This window comes from Myotis daubentonii, chromosome 1 (assembly GCF_963259705.1).
Source record: "Myotis daubentonii chromosome 1, mMyoDau2.1, whole genome shotgun sequence".
In the NCBI taxonomy this organism is placed as follows: domain Eukaryota; kingdom Metazoa; phylum Chordata; class Mammalia; order Chiroptera; family Vespertilionidae; genus Myotis; species Myotis daubentonii.
The window spans coordinates 78,072,229-78,096,509 of record NC_081840.1 but is presented as its reverse complement, the minus strand read 5'-3'; the positions used below and the strand labels follow the sequence as shown (position 1 = coordinate 78,096,509).

The 24,281-nt window shown below is 46.2% G+C and overlaps 1 protein-coding gene and 1 long non-coding RNA gene across 3 annotated transcripts; one reads left to right on the top strand and one right to left on the bottom strand.

Annotated features, from left to right (window-relative positions):
• The first annotated feature begins 313 nt into the window (after positions 1-313).
• Positions 314-20,747, top strand: C1H14orf93 (chromosome 1 C14orf93 homolog). 2 transcript variants are annotated; one of them, XM_059707726.1, is made up of 7 exons: positions 314-386; positions 9,783-10,801; positions 12,910-13,230; positions 17,352-17,413; positions 17,642-17,745; positions 19,617-19,729; positions 20,009-20,747. In XM_059707726.1, the coding sequence occupies exons 2-7, from the start codon at positions 10,208-10,210 to the stop codon at positions 20,426-20,428; spliced, it is 1,614 nt and encodes a 537-aa protein (XP_059563709.1). In that variant the 5' UTR covers positions 314-386; positions 9,783-10,207; the 3' UTR covers positions 20,429-20,747. The 2 variants fall into 2 exon arrangements, with proteins under 2 accessions (XP_059563709.1, XP_059563720.1); XM_059707737.1 differs by lacking the exon at positions 12,910-13,230.
• On the bottom strand, positions 17,605-24,133 carry LOC132240512 (uncharacterized). The gene is made up of 3 exons (XR_009454346.1): positions 23,958-24,133; positions 18,790-18,877; positions 17,605-17,738 (listed from the first exon to the last, which is right to left on the bottom strand). It is a non-coding gene; the product is annotated as an uncharacterized LOC132240512 (long non-coding RNA).
• Positions 24,134-24,281: the final 148 nt, after the last annotated feature.

Below are 24,281 nucleotides of genomic sequence, written 5' to 3'. Positions count from 1 at the left end.
TGAACCCCAGGCCCGAACTTCCCTGACTAGTTGACCGAGTTTAGCAAATGGCCAGGAGGGACTCGCTCACGGGGGTATTTCTATGCACCAGGGCCTCTTCGCGCGGAGAAACCGGATGGGGAAGGGAGAGGGGCGGGCTGAAACGTAAAAGGAAGCGGAGAGCGGCCCCGGGCCCGGGGGGAGGGTGTGGGGGTCGGGGGTCGGGCGGCCCTCAAGGGGCCCCATTGGGCCCGCGCCTCCGGCGCGCGTGTGCTCGCGGGCGGGGCGGCCGGCGGCCGGCGGCGGCCAATCCGGGCGGGCGGCCGGGGGGCGGGGCTTGCCGGCTCGGGCGCCGCGCGTCCTCCTTTTTGCACACACGCGAATACAAAGAGCCATACGACCTTCGGGTATCCTTTTTCCATTTTCCTCGCCCTCTTGACTCTGTGTGTGCGTTCAACATTTTTAAAAATAGAGGTCTGTGGCAGTGCCGGGGTGAGGAAACTGTGGCTGAGGGCAATTTGCGCTTTCCCCCCCGTTTCTTTTTCTGTCTCTCTTCCTCTTTCTTTTTTCTTCGTCCAGGTTTTAAATATACCTAGAAGTTGAGAAGCAGGATGGTCGTGTACAACTGTTTCCAGTCAAATTTATAGAGATTTTTTTTTTTCCTTTTTGCTATCACATTTTAAGAACTGGTAAATTTTTATGGTCGAGGGATTGAAAAAATGCGGCTGCTCGGGAAGTATCGATTTCGTGTTTTTAAGCGGGCTGAAGGGATCATGTAAATTTCTGCCACGGGCAGTGTCGCAGGCAGCGGAGATGGACGACTCCACAGGGCTGTTTGCGTGCGTTTTACACTCTCACGCAGAACCAAAACAAGTGGCTTGGATGTGGCAACTGTCCAAGGCCAATAGGTTAAAAGTGCTTGGATATTATCATTTCCCCGGGGAGCGGGGCTAAGCCCTTCTTACCGCGTGTCTTACATTTTCATGTGTACGTGTGCATTTCATGAAGCAAGTAATTTCCTAAAGGCTTATCCGGGGGCTTTGTGCTTTGTGTCTGTGTACAGCGTGTGCATACATGCCGCGTTAGGTTTTGTGTTCAAAAGCGATCGCCTTTGGTTTTTATGTGTGCAAAGCAGCCCCCTAGGGCGTGCACTTCTTTTCTGTTGCCTTCCCAAATGTGATCAAAACAGGGTTTTGGTGTGCAAATTAGAGAGTTTAGAAGAGTTCCTACACCAGGTAGCATATACTCAAGCACTTTCATTCTGTGTGCACTTACTGTATTTTCCTGCTCCTCTTCTAAAGGATCAGATGGGTGAATAATTAAATAATTGCCAGGAAGTATACACTCCCTTTGGCAAACGAGGGTAGGCAATCGATCGGATCTGTGGTTCAAAGCCTTTTTTAGGGACTGTTTTGCCTAACTGGTTTTGCTTTTTATTGCCTCTGTTCTTAAGTGTACAGCTGTGTACATTTTGGCCTTTATGTGTGGTTTGGTTGGTGTGTTCAAGAAGGGAAGTTCTCTCTTGGCTTTTTGACAACATTGTCGTTTATAGGTTGGGATTTGTTTGAAAAGCCCCGCAGCTGGCAGAGTATCAGGAAAATGATCCAGTCAAATCCAGTTCTGGAAAACTGTCCGTGGGGCGGGGAAGGGGTCGGAGGAGGCAGAGGCACATGATAAACAGGAGGGAGGGGAAATGCTTTTTTATCCCGTCGCGTTTCTGGAATAAAAAGTCAGCTCACGTCTAAGTTACAGAGAAAAGTGTGAACTAAAGGACAACATGCTTAGAGCAGGGCCTCCAGTCATTTGAGCTGCATTCTCATTTCATTCTGCCGCAGGGCCACGGCCTCCTATTAGGAGCCGTAGGAGAGTGTTTGTGTTCGGCCCCGTGGCGGCAGGTGGGAGCGGAAGCACCGACGGACGGACGTGGGGAGACAGGGAGAAACCGGAACGTTGGCGCGCGGGGCGCGGCAGCCCCGGGAGGATGATGAGGACCCACCTCAAGGTCAAGCTCCATGACTGCGGGTGACGACGGTATTAGTTCCCATCCCTCACCCACGGCCCTAGTTCCAACAGTAACGGAGACACTAAGCAACCATGGCGATGACATTATTTGTGCAGATCCTGACATCCATGATCAGGAACGTGGCCCTGTGGGGGTTCTCTGCATTTCTTACCTGAACTGAATGTCTTTTTATTCCCCGACAGTGCAGGCCAGGTCAGTGCTCAATAAGTATTCTCAGACGTGGGTCATCCTGCAGGTTCAGACCTGCAGGACTGTGAGGTCTCGTCGGTTCTAGCGGGGGGTAGTGGTGGCCGTGCCGGACGTTTCCAGTGGAGTTTCAGCTTTTTCATCCCCGCCGCAGCACTGCGGCCATCACACTTACCTTCGCCTCACTTTTGAGATTCCCAGAAAAGGGGGGGCTCTGCCTGGCGGGGACACAGCCCAGGCCCCGGCTCGCGGCTGCTTGCTTTTACCAGGACCCCAGGCTCATAGCCTATATCCTTGCTTTGAGTTTCTTTCTTTGTAAGAAAGATAACTCCTCTCACGAATATACCGTGGCTTGTTCTCCTACCAAAGCAAAGCAAAGCTGAGCTGAGGTGATGTTGTTTGGGAATCCGCGAGGCCCCTCGAGGTGAAAACGTCTTTAAACTACAGGGAAGTGCCATTGGCTAGTGATGGAAAGATCTGTGACCGAGGCCGGCAGGACCGAAAGCCTTCCACCGCCAAAGGTGTGAATCCGATTGGTGTGTGTGGGGGGGTCGATTTGTGGCCACTGTGTTTATAATGTTGTACACGCAGCTTTGTAAGAAACAAAAAGCGAGGAAATGGGGGGGGGGGGGGGGTGGAGCTAAAGATGGCGCCTGGCCGGCCTTGAAAAAGCCTGCAGTCGTGTCCCTCCCTAAGGGGGCCCCTCCCCTCCCTGCTCGTTGAGTGACTGTGGGTTGGAGCCAGTGGCGTCCCTGGCTCGGCTCCCCCCACACTCTGACTGCCAATCAGAGGGAGCCAGAGGGCAGGCGGGGCGGGGCCTCTCCGCGTGCGCGCGCTGGCCGGTACACGGGCGTCGCGGTCTCCCTCTGCCGCTGGCGTGCGGATCTGCCGGCGCTGAGTCAGCTGGCGGCCCGGCGGGGCGGGCGCACGTGGTGGGACACCGCGGGGCTGCCTCGCGGGGCCACAGCGGGAATTCCGGGGCCTCCCTCAACTGGAGTCCGCAGAGCTTTCGTGGCCACGTAGTCTCCCCCTGGTATCCCAGCTAGATCCCGAGCTGCTCGGGCCAGCCTTTCCCGGGAATCAGCCCTTTCCCGGGACTCCCAGGGTTGGGCTCAGGCCGGTCGCCCTGTCCCCTGTGGCTTTGGAGGCAGTGCCTGAGCTCTGAGCTCTGTTCTCCTTCCTCGCTGCAGCCACCCTGCCTGTAGCTCAGTGGTTCTCAACCTTCTGGCCCTTTAAATACAGTTCCTCATGTTGTGACCCCCAACCATAAAATTATTTTCGTTGCTACTTCGTAACTGTAATGTTGCTACTGTTATGAATTGTAATGTAAATATCTGATATGCAGGATGGTCTTAGGCGACCCCTGTGAAAGGGTCGTTGGACCGCAAAAAGGGGTCGCGACCCACAGGTTGAGAACCGCTGCTGGTATCTTCGGAAATAGTTCTGTCTCTGGTGCCCACCTTAACTAATATTTAATCAACTAACATTTGCCGAGGGCTTTCCGGGCACATGGTATAGCTTTAGTTTTTTTATTTTATTTTTCAGTTTCTCCAGAAGTGCAGGATGAATTCTTTACTATCAGACACATTTATGTAAAAAGCTTAAGCCGGAAAATTTAATTTTACCAAGCTGCATGTTAGCAAATGTAAATAAAAACTGCTACACTGAGTTAAAAACTCATACCACTCCACAGTTATATTCAGAACTTTTTTGATTAGGTGAAATCCTTTTCATTCTACCTGATTCTGCCTTCTAGGTCTACATCTCTTTTTTAACCCCTAAAAGTGAGGTCTTAGATTTTTTTTTTTTTTTTTTTTTGCAGGACAGTAGTACTTTATGGTATTTGCTTATCTACTTTTGTGTGATAAAGAACTCATTTCTTTTTTTTTTTAATTTATTTTTATTGATTTCAGAGAGGAAGGGAGAGGAAGAGAGAGAGAGAAACATCACTGATGAGAGAGAATCTTCGATTGGCCACCTTCTGCATTCTCCCCACTAGGGATCGATCCAGCAACTCAGGCATCTGCCCTTGACCGGAATCAAACCTGGGACCTTTCAGTCCACAGGCCGATACTCTATCCACTGAACCAAACCAGCCAGGGCAAGAGCTCATTTCTGATAGAAGTAGGTTTCCAGAGGACTTTTAACAAATGAGCCATTTTGCACCTTCAAGTGGAGGAGCTGGGCTGACCAGCACAGCAGGAACTTTAAGTGGCATTTTCCTTTTTTATTTCTTAAAATGAAAATTATGGCATGAATTGCTATGCTTTTAGTAATCACATTTAAGGAAGTCCATTGCTAGCATGACCCTGAATGAGTCAAGGGCCCATTATAAAACATATATCATCTGAATGATACCATATCATACACATCTAGTAGTGAAAAAAACTTTTATTTTTCATAGTTTGGAGGTGAACTCAGTCATGCAGAAAATTCAAACTCAAAATGGGTAGAAAGCAAGCAAGGGAGCTGCCAAGAGTGTGATATATTTAGTTCTAACAAAAATACATGTGACTTGGGAAGAAAGGGATAGTTAAGATTATGGACAGTCTCACCCTGAACTGTCTAAAGAAGATGAGTTTTCTTTCTTCTTTTATCCAAATACTCGTGAGGAAAATATCAAAATTATTTAAATGTACATTTCTTTTTTAACTATATTTTTTTATTGATTTCAGATAGAAAGAGAGAGATGAGAGAGAATCATTGATCGGCTGCCTCCTACACATCCCACACTGGGGATTGAGCCCATTACCCGGGCATGTGCCCTGACCAGAATCGAACTGCCCCCTCCTGGTCCATAGATCGATGCTCTACCACTGAGTCATGCGGGCTGGGCTGCTTTGTTCTTTAGACATTCCCATTCTCACGTACACTGTTAGTTCCTTGCATATAGGGATTTTGTCTTCCCTTCAAGTACTTAGAAGCAATAATCCATTTTGGTGACCCATTCTTTAGCATGTTATTATATATAAAGAATTTTTAGAAAAATCTCTATTTTTTAAAAAATGTTCATTTTCTGTAATGGGAACACATGTAGCTAATGAAATTAGTGTTTTTTAAAATATATTTTTATTTATTTCAGAGAGGGATAGGGAGATAGAAACATCAATGATGAGAGAGAATCATTGATCAGCTGCCTCCTGCACGCCCCCTACTGGGGACCCAGCCGGCAACCTGGGTATGTGTCCTTGACTGGACTCAAACCTGGGACCCCTCAGTCTGCAAGCCAATGCTCTATCCACTGAGCCAAACCAACTAGGGCTAGTGGTTTGTTTTTAATCACTATCCGGCATTTATCTAGCTAGTAAATGTTATACAGTGGGGCCTTGACTTACGAGTGTCCTGACTAACGAGTTTTTTGAGATACCAGCTGTCTCTCAGCGGATTTTTTGCATTGAGTTGATAGAGTAATTTGAGTTAACGAGCTCCTTAATGAGCTCGGTCTCGGAACGAATTAAACTCGTAAGTCAAGGCCCCACTGTAATGTGAAATATTCCTTTATTCCCTGCTGACCCAGTTTCTTTCCTTGTCCTTTCATTTCAGTGTCTTAGAGTTTATGTGGGAGACTATTACAGGAAGCAGAGAAATTAAGTCAGCAATAAAATTTATGGAAATAAAAAAAGTAATTTGAATTCCCATTGTGCTACAGTGCACTGTACTTAATTCAAAAAAACACCCATTTGTTGTCCTGAATCTGACATTCTAAAATGGACATAGTATGTTAATACACAAAATAGAAAAGCAGAAAAAAATTGAGGAAAAAAGAGAATTCACAATAGGAAAATATATTTATTATTAACTCAGTTTAATAATATGCAAGCAAAGTTGAATATTATGCTTAGTTGAAAGCCATTTACTATAGTAAATAAATTGCAAGTACCCTGTTTTCTTAATTATCTTTCTGATTTGCACAATAGAAAGTTTCATACCTATAAATGCATTTTTGTATACTTGAATTTATTCTTAGACATTTTAACTAAATTTAGGGGAAATCCCTCAAATTCCATTTCAAGCCATTGCATTGTTGTGTGTGTGTGTGTGTGTGTGTTGTTTTTTTAAAATATATTTCATTGATTTTTTACAGAGAGGAAGGGAGAGAGATAGAGAGTTAGAAACATTGATCAGCTGCCTCCTGCACATCTCCTACTGGGGCTGTGCCCGCAACCCAGGTACATGCCCTTAACCGGAATCGAACCTGGGACCTTTCAGTCCGCAGGCCGACGCTCTATCCACTGAGCCAAACCGGTTTCGGCTGTGTGTGTTTTTAAGATTAGGAAATCAGGATGGGTGTCCAGGGTGGGAACACAGATGTTTCAGGAATAGTCATAATATCATCCAGCTGCTATTGTGGAGCACTGCCCGTGTACCAGCACGTGTACCAGCACTCTGTAGATGCCTGACTCTGTAGATGGCTGACTCTGTAGATAATCTTAACGAAAGCACTTAAAGTAGGCAGGGATGAGAACTCTGGGCTCAGAATAAAAAAGTGATAATTTGCCCAAATTCACACAGCTCTTGAGTGAAGCAGCAGGATAAGGACCCCCCTCCCCTCCATTTTGAAAAATTTCTAGCTCAGTGCTGTTTGGGAAAGATGACCTGGGAAAGATGGTTTAAAGGGGAGGGAAGGCTCAAGGCAGACAGCTTGTTGGCAAGGTAAGGACCTCATGCAGGTGGGATAAAGGCCTCTTGCAAGAAAGAGTGTTTGGGGCAAGAGTATAGCAGTCATCAGTTTGTCCCCACCCAATGTCCCAATTTGATGCATCTTTTAAAATATATATATATTGATTTCAGAGAGGAAGGGAGAGGGAAACATTAATGATGAGAGAGAATCATTGATTGGCTGCCTCCTGCATGCCCCCTACTGGGAATCGAGCTTGCAACCTGGGCATGTGCCCTTGACCAGAATCGAACCCAGGACCCTTTAGTCCGCAGGTCGATGCTCTATCCACTGAGCCAAATCGGCTGGGACAGATGCATCTTAATTTCTGATTTTATAAATACTGAACCCAACTGACAAGCATTAGTATGTTGCCATCTACATAACTTTCTTTTTCTTACAATGCCCATGTTTCAGACTAAATTCCTTGCATGATGTTGCTTAGAAAAATGAAAAACCCTACAGGAGCAGTGTATGCCCTTATTTAGAAGGAAAAGGCGCTAGAAATGATTCATCCATAGAATTGACATGGAATCACTTAGTGCTTTCCCTTAACCTTTAGTTTAATTTGGCTTTAACCTTTCATTTTAGGCTTAGTTGTGCCTTCCAGTGGCTAATGACAGAGAGGCTATAATGGATTTGAGTTCAGCTCTTGCAAGTGAATATCTGGCACAGAAAAGCATTTCTTTTTTAAGATTTCAAATGCTTCAGAGAATAACAATTTTATTTCATTTTTTATTGATTTTAGAGTGAGGAGAGGAGAGAGAGAGGGAGGGAGAGAGAGAAACATTGATGTGCGAGAGAAACATGGATCAGTTGCCTTCTGTACGCACTCTAATCGGGTATCGAACCCACAACCTGGGCGTGTGCCCTGACCAGGAATCAAACCCGCCACCTTTTAGTGGACAATGCTCCAACCTACTGAGACACACCAGCCAGGGCAAAAAACATTTCTTGATATAAAGTGTGAAAAGAACAAGTTAAAGACCATTCTTGCCCAGCTGGTGTTGCTCAGTGGTTGAGCATCAACCTATGAACCAGGAAGGAGGTCATGATTTGATTCCCAATCAGAGCACATGCCTGGGTTGTGGGCTCAATCCCCCGTGGGGGGCGTGCAGGAGGCAGCTATCGATGATTCTCTCTCATCATTGATATTTCTATCTCTCCCTTCCTCTCTGAAGTCAATTAAAAATATATTTTTAAATAACTATTCTTTAATAATAACCAAATGTAATGAAAGTGTATTGTCAGGTTTAGACTTTAGTACCTCAGAGGCATTGATATTACCTGTTTCTGAAATGAGATTGCTGATTCCAAAAAAATCCCAAACAAAACAAAAACTAAACAAAAAATTTCAATATGCCATAATTTTTCCTAACCTCCTCCTCTCCTTTTAATTTGAAGCTATAATTTACAGGGTAAGATAGAAATGTATGTCTTGAGGAAATTGCAAACATACTTAAGATTTTGTCACTTGGGGATCTTCAGGCAGAAGGATTCTTTTTCTATAATCAAGTATCATTTAGAAGATGACAGTATGAAATTCCTGTGAGTGTTCTCAGTGGTACAAACCAACCCTCCCACACCTTTTTTTCTCTCTCTCTCCTGGAGTAGTTTAGTTGCTTAACTACAGTGATTCAAAAGAGAGGCAGTTTGGTTTATCATTGATATTCTGGTTTCTCCTTTCATAGGCACTGGTCATGTGGGCAGTGGCAGCACTTAGCTATTTAGGCATTCCAGCTGAGCTGTGCCTCTCCCTTAAGGAGCATGTGAAGTGGAGATGAGGGCCCCAGGAGTGATCTCTCTGGGCTACAGGCTGAAGATTCGGGACAGTTAGTTTCTTTTGCAGAGGTGGAGGCCCAGGTGTACAACACAGCAGGAGGCTCTGCAGCCCTGCTTTACTGCAGCTCAGTTCTCTGATCCAGCGTTTCCTTTCTCTCCCCTCCCCCTCCCCAAAGCATGATATGATATGATAGTGTGAGGTCAGTGACATATTGAGGGCTGCAGTGATCAGCATATTTCTTTTTTTTTGATCCTCACCCGAGGATTTTTTCCATTGTTTTTTTTCTTTTTAGAGATCGTGGAGGGGAGGGTGGAGGCGGGGGGGGGGGGTAGTGGGGAGAGAGAGAGAGAGAGAGAGAGAGAGAGAGAGAGAGAGAGAGAGAGAGAGAAACGTCGATGTGAGAGAGACACATGGATTGATTACTTCCCACATGTGCCCCAACCAGGGCCTGGGATCAAGCCTGCCACCAAGGTACATGTCCTTGACTGGGAATAGAACCCAAGACCCTTTGGTTCGTGGTCTGATGTTCTGACCACTGAGCAAAACCAGCCAGGGCAGCATATTTCTTTCTTTTTTTTTTTTTTAAATATATTTTATTGGTTTTTTGCAGAGAGGAAGGAAGAGGGACAGTTAGAAACGTCGATGAGAGAGAAACATTGATCAGCTGCCTTCTGCACACCCCCTACTGGGGATGTGCCCACAACCAAGGTACATGCCCTTGACCGGAATCGAACCTGGGACCTTTCAGTCCGCAGGCCGATGCTCTATCCACTGAGCCAAACCGGTTAGGGCAGGGCAGCATATTTCTTATTTAGGAGTCTTCCGCTGAATGCATCTGTATGGAAATTATGGAGAGGACAGAATTATGATGCTTTATGTCAACAGAAAGTGGTATCACTTCAGAAAAATAAACACTAGGTTGAAAATAGATCACTGGATCCTGCTGTCTTCCTCTGACCTTGAAAAAGATATGTAACTTCTTCACATTGTCTCGTCTCTGGGCCTGGTGTAACGGTGTTCCCTAGAGCCGCCCTATGGATGCGATAACCTATGTGAAATGTTCTGAACTCCTTAAGGCATGATGTCAAAGCAATAAAGTGCAATATTGTTATTACCGATCGACATTTTCTTCCTTAATCTTCTCATCTTTTCAGATCCTGGTGGGTTTTTTCCAGTCCCCTCTCTGCTCCTTAGGTTGGAGTGGTAGGGGTTCCATGCTTGGGTGCAGGAAAAATGCCTTCTACCCTCTGAAACTGTGTTCATCAGGAAAGGCTTTGTAGGCACCACCCTTTCGGTAAAGGATGAATGTGACACCCAGTGTGCTGTGCTAGGGGAGCACAGGCTCTGCAGACAGAAGAAGGCCCCCCTCTCGGAAGGACGAGGAGAAGCAACCATGAACTGTCTACTCCTTCACAGAACACACAGCCCGGTGCCCAGGCTCCTCTGATCATCCTCCACGAGAAGGAAGAGTGAATCCAAAGAGGCCAGTGTCTCCTACAGACTCGTGAAGTCCAGCCGACTGGGGACCCCCTTGGAGCAGTCCCGCAGTGTGCGCGTGGGGTTCCTTATTCCGTCAGCCATGTCCTTCAGTGCCACCATTCTCTTCTCCCCTCCCAGTGGCAGTGAGGCCAGATGCTGCTGCTGTGCCTGTAAGAGTGAGACTAGTGGGGGCAACACAGGCGCTCAGAGTGGGAATCCTCCTCCCAGCACCCCAATCACAGTGACCGGACACGGCCTGGCGGTTCACAGTTCGGAGCAGCTCCTGCATATTATCTACCAGCGGGTGGATAAGGCAGTGGGTCTGGCTGAGGCTGCTCTGGGTCTTGCCAGGGCCAACAATGAATTGCTAAAACGTCTCCAGGAGGAAGTGGGTGAGTTGAGGCAAGGCCAAGTGTCCGCCCCTGATGAAGACGGGGACAGCCAGGCACATGGTTCCCCACTTGAGGAGCCTGGGTCTCTCAAGGAGAGTCCCGGGGGGGCCTGCAGGACCGTGTCTGCCGTGGAAGAGGAGGGTGACGGCGTGGGCAGTGATGTGCAGGTGGTGATCGAGCAGCAGCTGGGAGCAGCCTTGGCTGTAGGGCCTGGCCCTTTGGGCTTCCCAGCTGCTCAGAGAGATGTGCGGCTCCCGGGATGCACCCTGGCTGCCAGTGAGGGGGCCCCAGTGCTCAATCCCGTGAGTATCTTGCTGCCGAGCAGAACACAAGTGTTGTTGCTTCTTAGTGTTTTTCCTGGCCTTTTCCTTTTTTCTCTCTGTATTTCCCCCTCCTTCAACGTTTCTTTTGTTAGTACGTGTGATAAAATAGAAACAGTACCAAGTTTCCTTTGTCTTCAGGGTTAATCAGCACTCCTGTTTCTTCCTGAACCTTAGTCTCTGTGGCAGTAGGTCATTTCTGGTGTGTGTGATGAGGGGGTGCCCTTCCCTCCCTCTCAGTAGCTGTGTGGCACCTTCTCCCCCACAGCTGTCTCAGCTGCTCCATGCTCTGTGCCTCTCCTGGAGAGAATGCCTGCCATGCACAGACGGCTCATTTATATTTTATCACGGGCCCTCTGCTTGCCAAGAGGAATTCAGTACAGAGAGATGGGAATGAGAGGGGAGAGAGGCAGAAGTAGAAAGAGAGATAGAAGGAAAAAGTGAGAGGGGAAGGACAAAGATAACAGACGATGAGGGAAAGAGGAAGGTGGAAATGAAGGGTTGAGGAAGGAGAAAAAGTGAAAAGAGCACAGAAAAGAAAGGTGAATCTAAATGGAAAGAGAATTTATGCTAGAAGAGTATGAGGTAAGGTGGGAAGAATGCAGAGGAGGGAAATAAAATGAGGAAAAGAAGCGGGTCACTAAGAGTTAACAGTAAGAGAACAGGTGAGGAGCGGGGGAGGCAAGCCAGCACGTTGGTGAGTAGGAAAAGACACTGAAGTGCTTCCTGCTATTTCAGTTTCTTTTCTGCTCAAGGCCATACGAGCAGGCAGATCCTGGCTGAGGAAAGTGAAAACTGCAGAATGTCACCGATGGAAGTATGAGAAGGAGATGGAGCAGCTATAGAGATCATAGAGATGGGAAAATATCAGATGTGCTGCCACTTGAGAGACCGCGGGAGGTCTGTCAACTCCCCCACCAGGTTCTTCCTCTACCCTTCCCCTTCTCCTTCTCCTTCTCCCCGCCAAGACAAGGCCCAGACAGCCAGTCAAGAGTTGAGGAGGACACATAGGTGGATGGAAGGGATGCTATGCCCAGTCCATCTGTGGACCTGAGAAAGGAATGTATAAACCCTTCTTTCCCCCACAGTGCACCCTGCAGCTGGTCACTGCTCCCCAAAGGCCTAGCTGTGTGGGTGGGTGACAGCTACTACTGCTGTCCCCAGGCTGTGCCTGGCCAGGACTGTCAGTGTTTGGGGCTGCAGGAGGAGGAACTGGGAAGGTGGTAGGAAGCAGGAGGGTACCAGGCCAGGCAATACCCTGAGCTGTGGTTCCTTCAGGCAGGGAAGGCTTCCAAGCCGACAGGATGGAATTACATTTCCCAGCGCAAAAAGCAGCTCACAGGTCTATAAATCTCAGCCTCCTCCCCCACTTCTTTCTGTGTCCCCCACCCCCACTTTCACTGTTTAGTTTTCTTGGCTGCAGAAATCCCCCCTCCTCCTTCTCTCTTTCCCTTCCTCCCTCCTTCCTTTCCCTGCCCTGTATGTCCTTGAATGAGGGCACAGGCAGGCAAGTAGATGTCAAGGCAGTGAGAGTTGGATGTGACCAAGGCAGGGTGAAGGTGAGGGCACAGACTGGCCCCACAAAGGAATAGGAAGGGGAGGGGGGTATTGGTGCCAGCCTCTCTAGAGATTTCTGACTCTGTATCTCCCTCCTTTGCTCGAATTTTTCCTACCGTTTTCCTCTCTATTATTATTACCATTTTATTTTCTTGTTCCTTCTCTTGGTTTTCCTTTCTTGTCATCACTTCCTCCCCCAATCCCTTTTAGACAAAACACTTACCTAGCTACAGTTCTTATACCCAAGAGCAAGTCATAAGTGACCCCTCACAGATAGAGCATCAGAAACATGCCTTATCCTTGTAATCAGTCCTATGGTAATGATCCAACATGAGAAGCCCTGCACACACAGAAATATTTGCCCAACACTCTTATTGGAGGCCCAGAGAAACAGGCCATTGACCATTAAAGACTGTGCTAGATTCCCCCCCTGCTTTCCACTCTCTGTTCATTATCCTTGGCCAAAGATTGATGGTTAACAAGGTTCCCCTCAGCCTGGCTGGCTAATAGGCTATTCTTTTTTATGTTCTTAGCTGGTGGATGATTATGTGGCCTCTGAGGGTGCAGTACAGCGGGTGCTGGTCTCTGCTTATGCCAAGCAGCTCTCACCAGCCACACAACTGGCTATCCAGCGGGCAACTTCAGAGACAGGGCCAGAAAATGGAGTCAAGCTGCCACTGCCTCGCCCCGAGGACATGCTCAGTGCTGCTGCTGCGCTGGAAGGTGCCTTGGAAGAGGCAGGCCCAGGGGGAGCTGGGGAGCTGACACACTCTCTAGGGTTTACTGCTTCCCCCTGCAGGACCAGAGGGAGTGGGCAGAAGAACTCCAGGCGCAAGCGGGATCTGGTTCTCTCTGTGAGTGAGCTCGTTTCTATGAACTTTTCTTCAGATGGAAAGATAAATGAAGAGTAAAGTGTGGGTTGATTTTAAACTTCCCATAGTGAATGCATGGTGTCCCGAATCTTACTGGAGTGGGAGGGGCAAGAAGGAGATTGTTCCAGAGCTCTAGGGTTAGGCAGTCCCCACCTATCAATGGAACTTAAAAAAATTTATTTTTTTTATTGATTTCAGAGAGGAAGGAGAGGGAGGGAGAGAGAGAAACATCAATGATGAGAGAGGATCATTGATTGGCGGCCTCCTGCACGTAACCCGTGCCCCGACTGGAATCAAACGGTGACCTCCTGGTTCATGGGTCAACACTCAACCATTGAGCCACACCAGCTGGGCTCAATGGAACTTTTTTAAGGCTTTTCCAGATAAATTGATATCTTCCATTTAAAAGTGGGGGCATCCTGGCCAGTGTGGCTCAGTGGTTGAGCCTCAACTATGAAATAGGAGGTCACAGTTTGACTCCTGGTCAGGGCACATTCTCAGGTTGGGGATCAGTCCCCAGTGTGGGGCAGGCAGGAGGCAGCCGATCAATGATTCTCTCTCATTATTGATGTTTCTGTCTCTCTCTCATTCTCCCTTCCTCTATGAAATCAATAAAAACATATTTTTTTAAAAAAATAAAAGAAATAAAAAGGGGGGCATTATATCACATCTCCCAGGGATCTAATAATCCTAATGGGACGATCTTTAAGGGATGGAGCAGTTTGACCACTGAAGGGTGGCACTGGAAACTGCCTGAAAATGACCAGTGTTCAGGGTAAGCAGCAAGGGGCCCTTTGGGCAGAAAGGTCAGAGTGTCCTGAGGTGGTCCCAAACCCCGAAGAGGCAGAGGCCCATTAGGCACTAACTCAGTTGTAAAAGTTTGGGGAGTTTAGTGAGTCTGAGAGCTCTTGGCAGAAAAAGTGCTGACCTGATGCAGTTCTGTCTAAAGCCATGATATGGCTTAAAGCCCTAGGAACATGGTTCAGCATCCTACAGTGCACAGCTATCGGGCCTAAAATGTCAATAGGGCCAAGGTTGAGAAACCTGTTCTAGGGTGACCATAGTCCTTTGGATCTGTGTCCAAAAACATCTTTCTGATAACCATGGGGGTGTTCCTTAGCCATATAATGTTCATATTGACTATAATGGGTTTCCATGCCCTGGATAATGGCTAATGAAGTCACTTGAGAGTTCTGGTTAGGAGTGGAGATCACCACTCACATCCAACCAAAATCTTATCACAATATATATAGTATTGCCCATGTCTTCTTGTTAGTCTTAGCAAAGATTGAAAACAATTAATACCTCCTTTATTTACATTACCTCTTTCTTCCTTTTCCTTTTCCTAAGAGATCCTACCTTATTCTCCCTTTCATTTGATTTGTTTTTACATTGAGGGATTTTCCTTAGGAAGGAAGACACCATATCAGTTTTAACTGGTTTCTAACCTTCATTTCAAATCTTGGTTATATTCGGGGATATCTGCTCACTTATCAAGAATAGGGAATGAGTATAATTCCTTTGTCATGGATTTCTGACCCAAGAGGTCCACTTTTGCTGCCAGGGATAGAAATGGAGGCATTTCAAGGGATTTCCCCAAACTTCATAGTGTTTATAAGTTATGAGTAAATGTATGATAATTCTAATTTGCATAAAATGAGGATTTTTTTTTTCCTGTCACTTCCATTACTCTCCTGCCTCCAGTTAGAGGTTCAGTGTCGAGGCCTGGCTTCTCCCTGCCCTTTGGAGAGCCTGGTGGAACAGCAGACCTTCTGGGGGTGCAGTATGCTCACTCATTACAGTACTTGCAAAGTACTGATATAGAGGACCAGTCAGGGCAGTTTGCTGCCCATCCCAGAAGACGATTTAAAATGTCCTTGTGCCAGACTGGATTTACAGGGAGAGAGATAGTTGCAGATCTTCACTATTCTGTGGATTGCTTCTAGGGATCCAAAAGAACCAAACCAGAACTCTTAATTCCTTGGAATGTTGTACATCCCAGCCACCCCTGTGGAAAGCCATTTATTTTTAGCCAGCAGCCTTTACATAAGTTTTAATGCTATTGTCTAGAATATTTTCCCTTTCCACTTCAAGCCTGGTTTTTTATCAGCTCACATCTTCCAAGCCACTTGAATTGGAAACTAGGTAACTTTTTTTTTCTTTCTTCTTTTGCAATTCTTTCAATTTCTTTATGAAGCATTCTCACATCTCCCTGTGATTCCTTAAGTTTGGACTTCTAAGAGGTAAAATAACTCTATCAAATATGAAGCTAGTATAATAGTCTTTTTTCATAGAGTGGAGATCATAGCCACAAAGAATTAACAGTAATTTCCTAACTTGATATGGTCAATCAGCCATAGAGGTAGAAGGGTAAATTGGGCATTTCTGAATATGAAATTGAAGTTTTGAGGTCAGGATATGAGTCCATCAACTCAGAACTGGGTAACATCCATTAACTGTGAGAGCTTCGGATGAAAATATAATCAGAAAAACAGAACTAAATTTAATAGGAAGAAATTTAAAATCCTACATTAAAATTTTTAAAAAATCTGCAGAATGGTAGAGATAATTAATCCATGTGAAAAATGAACTTGACTACAGGTTCACTGTGAATGAACGCTATGACACTGTGAGTAGGGATGGGGTTGCTAAGAAAAGTAACACCATCTTGGGTTTCATTCCTAGAAGGGTAGAGTTCCACTCGGGGAAGTAATGCTCCCTTTGGCCAGACCTCAACTGATGAGTTAGATTTGGTTCCAAGTGCCACGTTGTAAGAGAGACACTAGCAAATCAAAGATCCTCATAGTTTCATGACAAGTCTGTCTGGGAACTCTGTCCGAGGAATGGCTGAAGGATGCGGGGTATTTAGACTGGGTAAGAGAAGACTCCGGGAGTTCATGAAAGCTGTCTTCAAATATTTCAGGTGCTATTATGGTCAAAATGGGTCAGATTTTGGAGCATCTAAGGCAGAATTTTTTAATAGAAATGTTCAACAGTAGAATAAGCCAATTCAAAAACTAGTGAGGACCCGTCATTAAAGGTATATAAGCAAAGCTGAAAGACAGCCTGTTTAATGATGTGAAAGGGACCTTTCCACTTCACATTTCTATTATTCTAGGTTTGTGTTTTTCAGACCATGGTGTGGGTACCCCTGAAATTTGTGATAATGTACAAAGGTTTATACCTGGAACATTTTCCTGGATCATCAATTTTACTAGAAAAATTTGGAAGTTTTTTTTTTCCTTTTTCAAATATATTTTATTGATTTTTCTACAGAGAGAGAAGGGGAGAGGGATAGAGAGTTAGCATCGATCAGCTGCCTCCTGCACGCCACCGACTGGGGATGATCCCCGCAACCAAGGCACACGCCCTTGACCGGAATCGAACCTGGGACCCCTGAGTCCGCAGGCCGACGCTCTATCCGCTGAGCCAAACCGGATAGGGCTGGGAGATATTTTTTAAAGTATATTTTTATTGAGAGGAAGAGAGGGAGAGAAAGAAACATCCATGATGAGAGAGAATCATTGATCAGCTGCTTCCTGCACACCCCCACCCCACCCCCACTTTACTGAGGATTGAGTCCACAACCAGGCATGTGCCTTGACTGGGAATCGAACCGTGACCTCTTGGTTCATAGGTTGATGCTCAACCACTGAGCTACACCAACCAGACAGATATTTTTATATTAAAAGAAATACAGATATATTGTGAAGAAATTTTTAAAAATTGCAAGAGTTGGTGGCTTCAAGAAATTTCCCCTAATATAGCCCTGATGTGTATCTGTTCTCTCCTTGCTATTGGGAGTATGTTTGTGGAAATGTCCGAGACCCTCTGCTCTAGTGATCATATTCCTTAGGAACAGAAGCAAGGCCAGGGATGATCTTGGCGTCTTCACACACATTAATTGAAGGGGGGGGGGGGCATTAGAAATACTAACTTGGATAGGTTCTCTGGCTAAGAAAGGACATTGACAGAAAGGATTCAGAAAGGTAGACAGAAAGGTAGGGAACTGTATGGGGATAATGCATAGGAACCAGAGGAGGGCTTCATCATATCCACCCCTGGTTTGATTCTGTGTTTGTTTATTTGTTTGTTTCCCCTAGAAATTGGTCCACAATGTGCATAACCACATCACCAATGACAAGAGATTCAATGGGTCTGAAAGGTATGATCCACCTGAGGGAAAAGTCACAGCATCCTTAGCCAAGGAAGGGAAGCTGAGGGGGCTGCTCTGACAGAACAATGAGGTTAAGGCTTTGGATACACAATTGCCTCTTACATCCTGTTTTCGGCCATGGAGGAATTGACACAAAGTTGATTAGTGCTGGGAATCTCTATTTGTCTAGTTTCAAATATGCTGATTGCTTTATTCACTCTCTTCTTTTTGTGGCAGCATCAAATCCTCTTGGAATATTTCAGTAGTGAAGTTCCTTCTGGAAAAGCTCAAGCAGGAGCTGGTGACCAGTCCCCACAATTACACTGATAAGGAGCTGAAAGGTGGGAAAAACCAAGTGAACTCCCATTTCATCCTCCCTCCCTGTTCCTGGGTGAAGGGGAAGAGGCATAGTAGAGATGATTTAGGTGATTTGAAAATAGTGGGTTTAAAAAAATTATTTTTGGTTCCTTCTCATCTACAATATTCACAGGATTGCCTCTAACAGCCTTTTTATTCCCCTACTCTGTCTGAAATGAAAATGGGAGAAGGGAAGGGCTAGAACACCATTGTGCATGATATTTATATAGGCCTGAATCTACAGTGTTATGAAAAGGAGATCAGAATCCAGGCCAGCCCTTTTGTCCCTGAGTTTAATGTCCTGGGCTTTCTATTTTCCTTGCTCTTCTATTATTTGTCTGTAGCTAACCCTGAAGCATTGAGAACACTTCTGCTGAAGAAAGCCAATGTCATAATTCAGTAGAGTTGGGAACCTGACACCTGTCTGAGTCAGGAGGACTCCTCAGAGTTCTCACTGGCAGTGCTAACCAGAAAACAGACAGACCAAGAGATGAGAAGCAACTTGCGTAAAGCTAACCGGCAAATCAGACGCAGAACCAGGATGAGCCTGGTGGCTCTGTCCGCCCCAGTCCAGGGCATCGCACATCACATGTAGCTGTCAGACCCAGTCCTGAGCAGGGACCTGACACCTACTCTGGTCTGCTTGGCCCCACCCAGGGGAATGCTATGGCCTCGGACACCAGGGCAGCAGTCGGCCGGCTCCTGGGCTCAAGCCCCGCTCACTCCCAAACCCCCCTCCCCTCACAGCCCCTGCCTGCAGCCTCTAACCATCAGTGGGACCCTGACACTCAGGCACGTGGCCTGTGGTCTGTTAATGACCATGGTGGGTGGGACTGACCCCAGCTTCCAGGGACTGTCACTGTACATGCCAAAATGGCATAACTGAGATAAGGTGAATAAGTGACAAATAAAGCCACCTTTTTACAAAAAAAAAGAAAGCACTGAGCCCAGGCCAGTTTGGCTCAGTGGCTAGAGCGTCGGCCTGCAGACCAGAGATCCTGGGTTTGATTCTAGTCGGGGGCACATACCTTGGTTGCAGGCTCCTCCCTGGCCTGGTTGGGGCTCTTCTCTCATATCGATGTTTCTCTCTGTCTTTCCCTCTCTCTTCCACTCTCCCTAAAAATCAATGGGAAAAAAATATCCTTGGGCAAGGAAAAAAAATTTTTTTAAAGAAAGCACTTGTAATCCACTATCAGCAGAGTAGAATAGGGGTTAGTTTAATTGGAGAAGGGGGAAAGGAGTTACAAAAACATTGGAGTTTTCTTTTTCCAGTACTTAACTCTCCAGAGGAGTTAGTGTTAGAGAATGATGTAGGCAGGGAGAGCTAAACCTAAGAGGAGGTTTTGAGAATAGTGGTGCCCTTCTGTCATGTGAGGACATAGTGAGAAGACAAAAAAAGCATATGAACCAGGAAGTGGGCTCTTGCCAGACATGAAATCTGCCAGTACCATGACCTTGAACTTCCCAGCCTCCAGGATGATGCAGGAACAGAGCTTGTGTCACAATATGAATGTGTACGATGGGGAACAACACTGGAAATACATGAGTAGTTGAGGACAAGCAAGGTTTGAAATGCATGGAGACAGAAGCTAGTCTCTGGAAATTATTCCAAATATTCAGTGTATAAAATTATAGGTGGGTGATTTAGTTTTCATTAATACCGAGTCAAAATTATGAATAACTAAGTAATTTTCATAAATTATACTAGAGAAAATATAAAAAATAGTGGATTTTTAAAAAATTTGTTTACTATTAATTAATTTAATAGTGATACCCTCCCATCCAGTAGTGTTAGGGCAGAACAAAGGGCTGAGAACCACTGCTCTTTGCTACCTCCCTTCTCTCTCCCTGCCAGGAGCCTGTGTAGCCTACTTCCTTACTAAGAGGCGTGAGTACCGCAACTCCCTGAACCCCTTTAAAGGACTGAAGGAAAAAGAGGAGAAGAAACTTCGAAGTCGCAGATACCGGGTAGGTTTCTAGGCCTTCCTTTCAAGATGCTAAACTTTAAACCCTAATGAGCACCAGTGGGAAGGGCCAGAGGTCATGGCATCCAAGAAGAGAGTTTAGAGTGAATAATGTAGGCAGATAGAGGAGGAGGAGGGTGAGCCAGTTCTAAGATTTGACTTGGGGGCTTGGGTTCTCTCAGGCACAGATTTTACACAGACTTTCTCCTACACAAACCCTCTCCCCAAACCTAACCCATAGTTTTTTTCTCTTCCTAATCTCTGTCCTGGGCTCCTACGATAGCTTTTTGCCAACCGATCCAGTATCATGAGGCATTTTGGCCCTGAGGAACAACGCCTGTGGAAGGATGTGACAGAAGAGCTGATGTCAGATGAAGAGGACAGTCTTAATGAGCCAGGTGTCTGGGTAGCCAGGCCTCCCCGTTTCCGGGCCCAGCGCCTCACAGAGCTCTGCTACCATCTGGATGCCAACTCTAAGCATGGCACTAAAGCCAACCGTATATATGGGCCTCCCTCAGACCGATTACCCTCTGCTGAGGCCCAGCTCCTTCCACCAGAACTTTATAATCCTAATTTCCAAGAAGAGGAAGATGAGGGAGGTGATGAAAATGGACCTGTCTCCCTATCTTTTGACCAGTCCCATAAAACCTGCTGTCCTGATTTGAATTCATTTATTGAAGTCAAGGTGGAAAAGGATGAGTGAAATCTATAACCAAGAGTATCTCTGGCTTCTGCCACTTCCCATGTCCCAGAGCCAGGCCTATTGGGCTTCCCAGAAGAATGAGATGTCCTCTGCAGTCTGAGAAAGCAAGTCTGCCTCTGTTCTTAACACAGTCCCCACTGGAAATGAAAGCTGGAGGCTCCGGTGGGATCAAAGGACTTCTCCGAACGGGGGAAAGTCCCCCCATTGTGAATGGCAAGCCAGAAAATGCTTGTTCCTAAGCATAAACAATGCCTCAGAAGAGCCGAGGATGAGAGGAGGAGGAGGATGGGTCTAAGAAACACGAGGCCTTCTCAACATATGCCCGGGTCTCTGAGTTTTTTGTTTTGTTTTGTTATTTTTCGGGTTTCACTCAAAGCTCTGGGGAAGCAGCTCTGGTTGCACCTTCTGCTTCCCCAGGACCGCTGGGCTTGCTCTGCAGTGGAAGCCGCCCGGAACCATCCAGGGTAATACTGCCACCTGGTGGGCAGTTTCAGTCTGATTCTTCTGAGAAGAACTGGGGCTCCATCCCTTTTTGGAAATTAGGATTTAGATGTAATAGCTTTATTGAATTACATAAAGCAGATTTTATTATTCTCATCTTACACATGAGGAAATTAAGGCTAAAAGAGTTCCCATGTATCACTGGCACCCGCTCTACCACCGTGTGCATATGTAGGGCTCTGTAGCTATTTCTTAATCTTGTCAGCCCAACTGTATTTTGAGGAAGGTGTGCGCGCGCGCGCGCGTGTGTGTGTGTGTGTGTCCGCATGTGTGTGTGTGTGTGCGTGCACACGCGCAAGTGTGCATGCACACACCAGCACACAAAATGTATGCATTTTGAATAGATGGAGAAGTAAAAATGGCTTTCTAGTCAGTCATCCATATAACAAACATTGATTGCTTACTAGGTGTCACATACTGTGCTATAGACACAATGTTGATCAAAGTAGATGCTGATCTAAGGTTTTATTATCTAGTCAGAAAACCAGGCAGTTAAGTAGGCAGTAGAATAAATAAATAGTGCTAAGAGTGATGAGGGATTGTAGGGTGCACTGGCAGGATACAGCAGGGGTAGCTAACCTATGCTGGTGGTCTGGAAAGGCTGCTCAGAGTGGTGTTTAAACTGATACCTGAAAGATGGGGGAAGGGAGGCCAGGAAGAGTGTTCCAAACATAAGGAGCAACGGGTACTAGAGAGCACAGACAAGATACACTTCTACAGAACATTTTGGGGAGGGGATGATGCTGAGGAGAAGAGGCTGGAGAGGTAGAAAAACCTTGTAAAATATCTTAAAGAGTTCAGACTTCAGTTCAAGGGCAATGATCAGTCATTGTAAGGTTTTAAGGAGGGAAATGAGTTGATCAGTTCTGTGTTTTACCCTAGTCCCCCTGCCCCCTCCAGCTCTGTTTTAGAAGGATCACCTGACCTTAGGTTATGAGATGGCTTGGAAAGGGAAAGCCTTGGCAGTGAGACTCTTGCAGTGGTTCTGGGGAGAAAAGATGGTGGCCCGAGAGACACAGGGGTGATGAAGGGAGAGCAGATTTGAAAGATATTTAGGAAGCAGAATTTATCGGACTTGGTGCTAGGACTTAGTTGATTTGAGATTAAGGGAGGAGGACATAAGATTGATGTTTAGGTTTCTGGCTTAAGCAGCTTAAATGGTTAAGGATGCCATTTACTCAGGGAATGCTGGAGGAGCCTGTTTCAGGAGGCAGGGAAGGTGGGGTCAGTTTAGAGCCGGGGTGGGCAAACTTTTTGACTCGAGGGCCACAATGGGTTCTTAAACTGGACCGGAGGGCCGGAACAAAAGCATGGATGGAGTGTTTGTGTGAACTAATATAAATTCAAAGTAAACATCATTACATAAAAGGGTACGGTCTTTTTTTTCAATAGTTTTATTCATTTCAAAGGGGCCGGATCCGGCCCGCGGGCCGTAGTTTGCCCACGGCTGGTTTAGAGTGTTGTATGCCTTTGAGATAACCAAGTAGATACTTGTACTCAGATTTTTTAAATCCAAGAAAGTCTGGGCTAGAGACACGGATTTGGCAGTCATTTGTGTATATATAGACCTTAATTAAAGTCTTTGGGGTGGAAAATAGGGCCTGTGGAGCTCCTGACTCCAGTTTAAACTAATGACTGGTTACCCTGAGGTTGTGAGCCCTATGGGAGCATGCCATCTCAGTGTACCTCTCGCCCCCTTCCCATGATCCCCTGAAAATGCAGGTCGTTGATTCCAACTGTGCTCACTGCTGCCACCACCAACTCCTGGGTGGGCCTCCTTTAATGGCTTTTCAACCTTCCATAAGATTTACTCTCTCATCCTCACCCCAAAGGAGCAAAGCTTCCAAATATTAGAGGCTGTTCGGGTACTTTGGGTATAAATAACTGGGAGGAGGAATTCAGGTTCTCCTTCCCCATTTGGAGACAGGAAAGGAGGGAGCAACCTATGCTTAATTCTGAAGATGTCGCTCACAGCAGGTTCTGGATGCAATCTGACAGCTCCCCTCTATTACTAATGCTTTCAGTCCTCCGTGCTTCCAGTCTGATAGTAAACTCTCTTCTGGATCAGAGAAAAGCTGTAAGCCTGACCAGGCAAACAGAGAAGCTGATTCTCAGGAGAGACGAGGTCAGGGAAACAATGCAGCTAGGACGAAGAAGCCAAATAGTTTGTACCAAATTAATTTCCCCAAAGATATTAACCCCCTTTTCTTTCCCATTCCCTAAGGCTACACTAAGATTATAAAAGGTGTTCAAAATGTTGAGACAAAAATAATATGCATGATTTGTTTGCATGATTTGTTTTCTATCTAAATACAAAGGAGTCATTTTCCTTCTCCATTCTATTTCCTCCATCCCTTGCCCCTGATGTGTTAGTCTGGGCGAAATCAGTTGGTGGGTATTTAACTGGATATGTTTAGCTTCAACCATTGTTTCTTCTTTTCCTTATTCTTGATCCTTCTAGTATGGCCAATATCAGCCTCTTTTTCTTTTCCACCCTGATCATTTCACTTGCTAACTCCTTTAAATGACATTACTTTTTTCCCTCTTAATACTTACTCTTTATCGCCAATCTCCTGTGGGCCAACCAAAGTGTGTGTGTGTGTGTGGGGGGGGGGGGGTGGCATTCGCTAGCCCTAAAACCAGACCTATCCCATAGTCACCTGAAATATTTGCTAAAAAATTTCATTTCCCAACACCAGGGGGGGTCTGTCTATCTGTCCTAATCTGAAGTTAGAGATTAGTTCCAAACCTTTTCCTCCTTTTACATAGACACTAAAGTTCCTTCCCTTCTTAAACAGAGCTTTGGGTTCAGGAAGTGGTGTCTTGTTATTACAGTTTATCTCTCATTCTCTCTGGACTTGCACAAATTTGTCTTTTTCTTAGTCTATTCATCCTTCGGTCTCTGCACCACCCTCAATCTCCTTTGCTCCCTTTCCTTTCGCTACCTGTCTTCCACCACCTCTCTCCACGGGCTTCCTCGCCTTTCTGGACACTACGCCGGCGTCTCTGAACCTCTTTATGTACCTACCTTTCTTCTTTTTCCCTGTCTTCCTCTTTACGGATCCCTCCCTGTCTCAATCAGTCTCTCTTCATCTCTCCCAGTCCCCACACTAGGAACAAAGTGGTGTTTGCACAGAGCATGCCTCGCGTCGCCCCGTTCTAGACCAGGACATTCCACCGTGCCCCTCCGCGCATTCCAACTGCAGACAAAGAGTCCCACCCCAACTTTTCCCTGTCCCAGTCATCGAGTGATGCAGGAGCAACTGCCCGAACTTGCCCTCCTCTCCTCTCCTGACGGCGAATCTCCACCTCCAGGACAGTCAGGACCAGCTCCCACCGCCCCATTCCGCGC

Coding starts and splice junctions, on each gene's coding strand:
- C1H14orf93 (XM_059707726.1), top strand. CDS start 10,208: ATGTCCTTCAGTGCCACCATTCTCTTCTCCCCTCCCAGTGGCAGTGAG. Junction 10,802..12,909: donor GGGCCCCAGTGCTCAATCCC/GTGAGTATCTTG, acceptor TTATGTTCTTAG/CTGGTGGATGATTATGTGGC. Junction 19,730..20,008: donor TTCGAAGTCGCAGATACCGG/GTAGGTTTCTAG, acceptor CTCCTACGATAG/CTTTTTGCCAACCGATCCAG.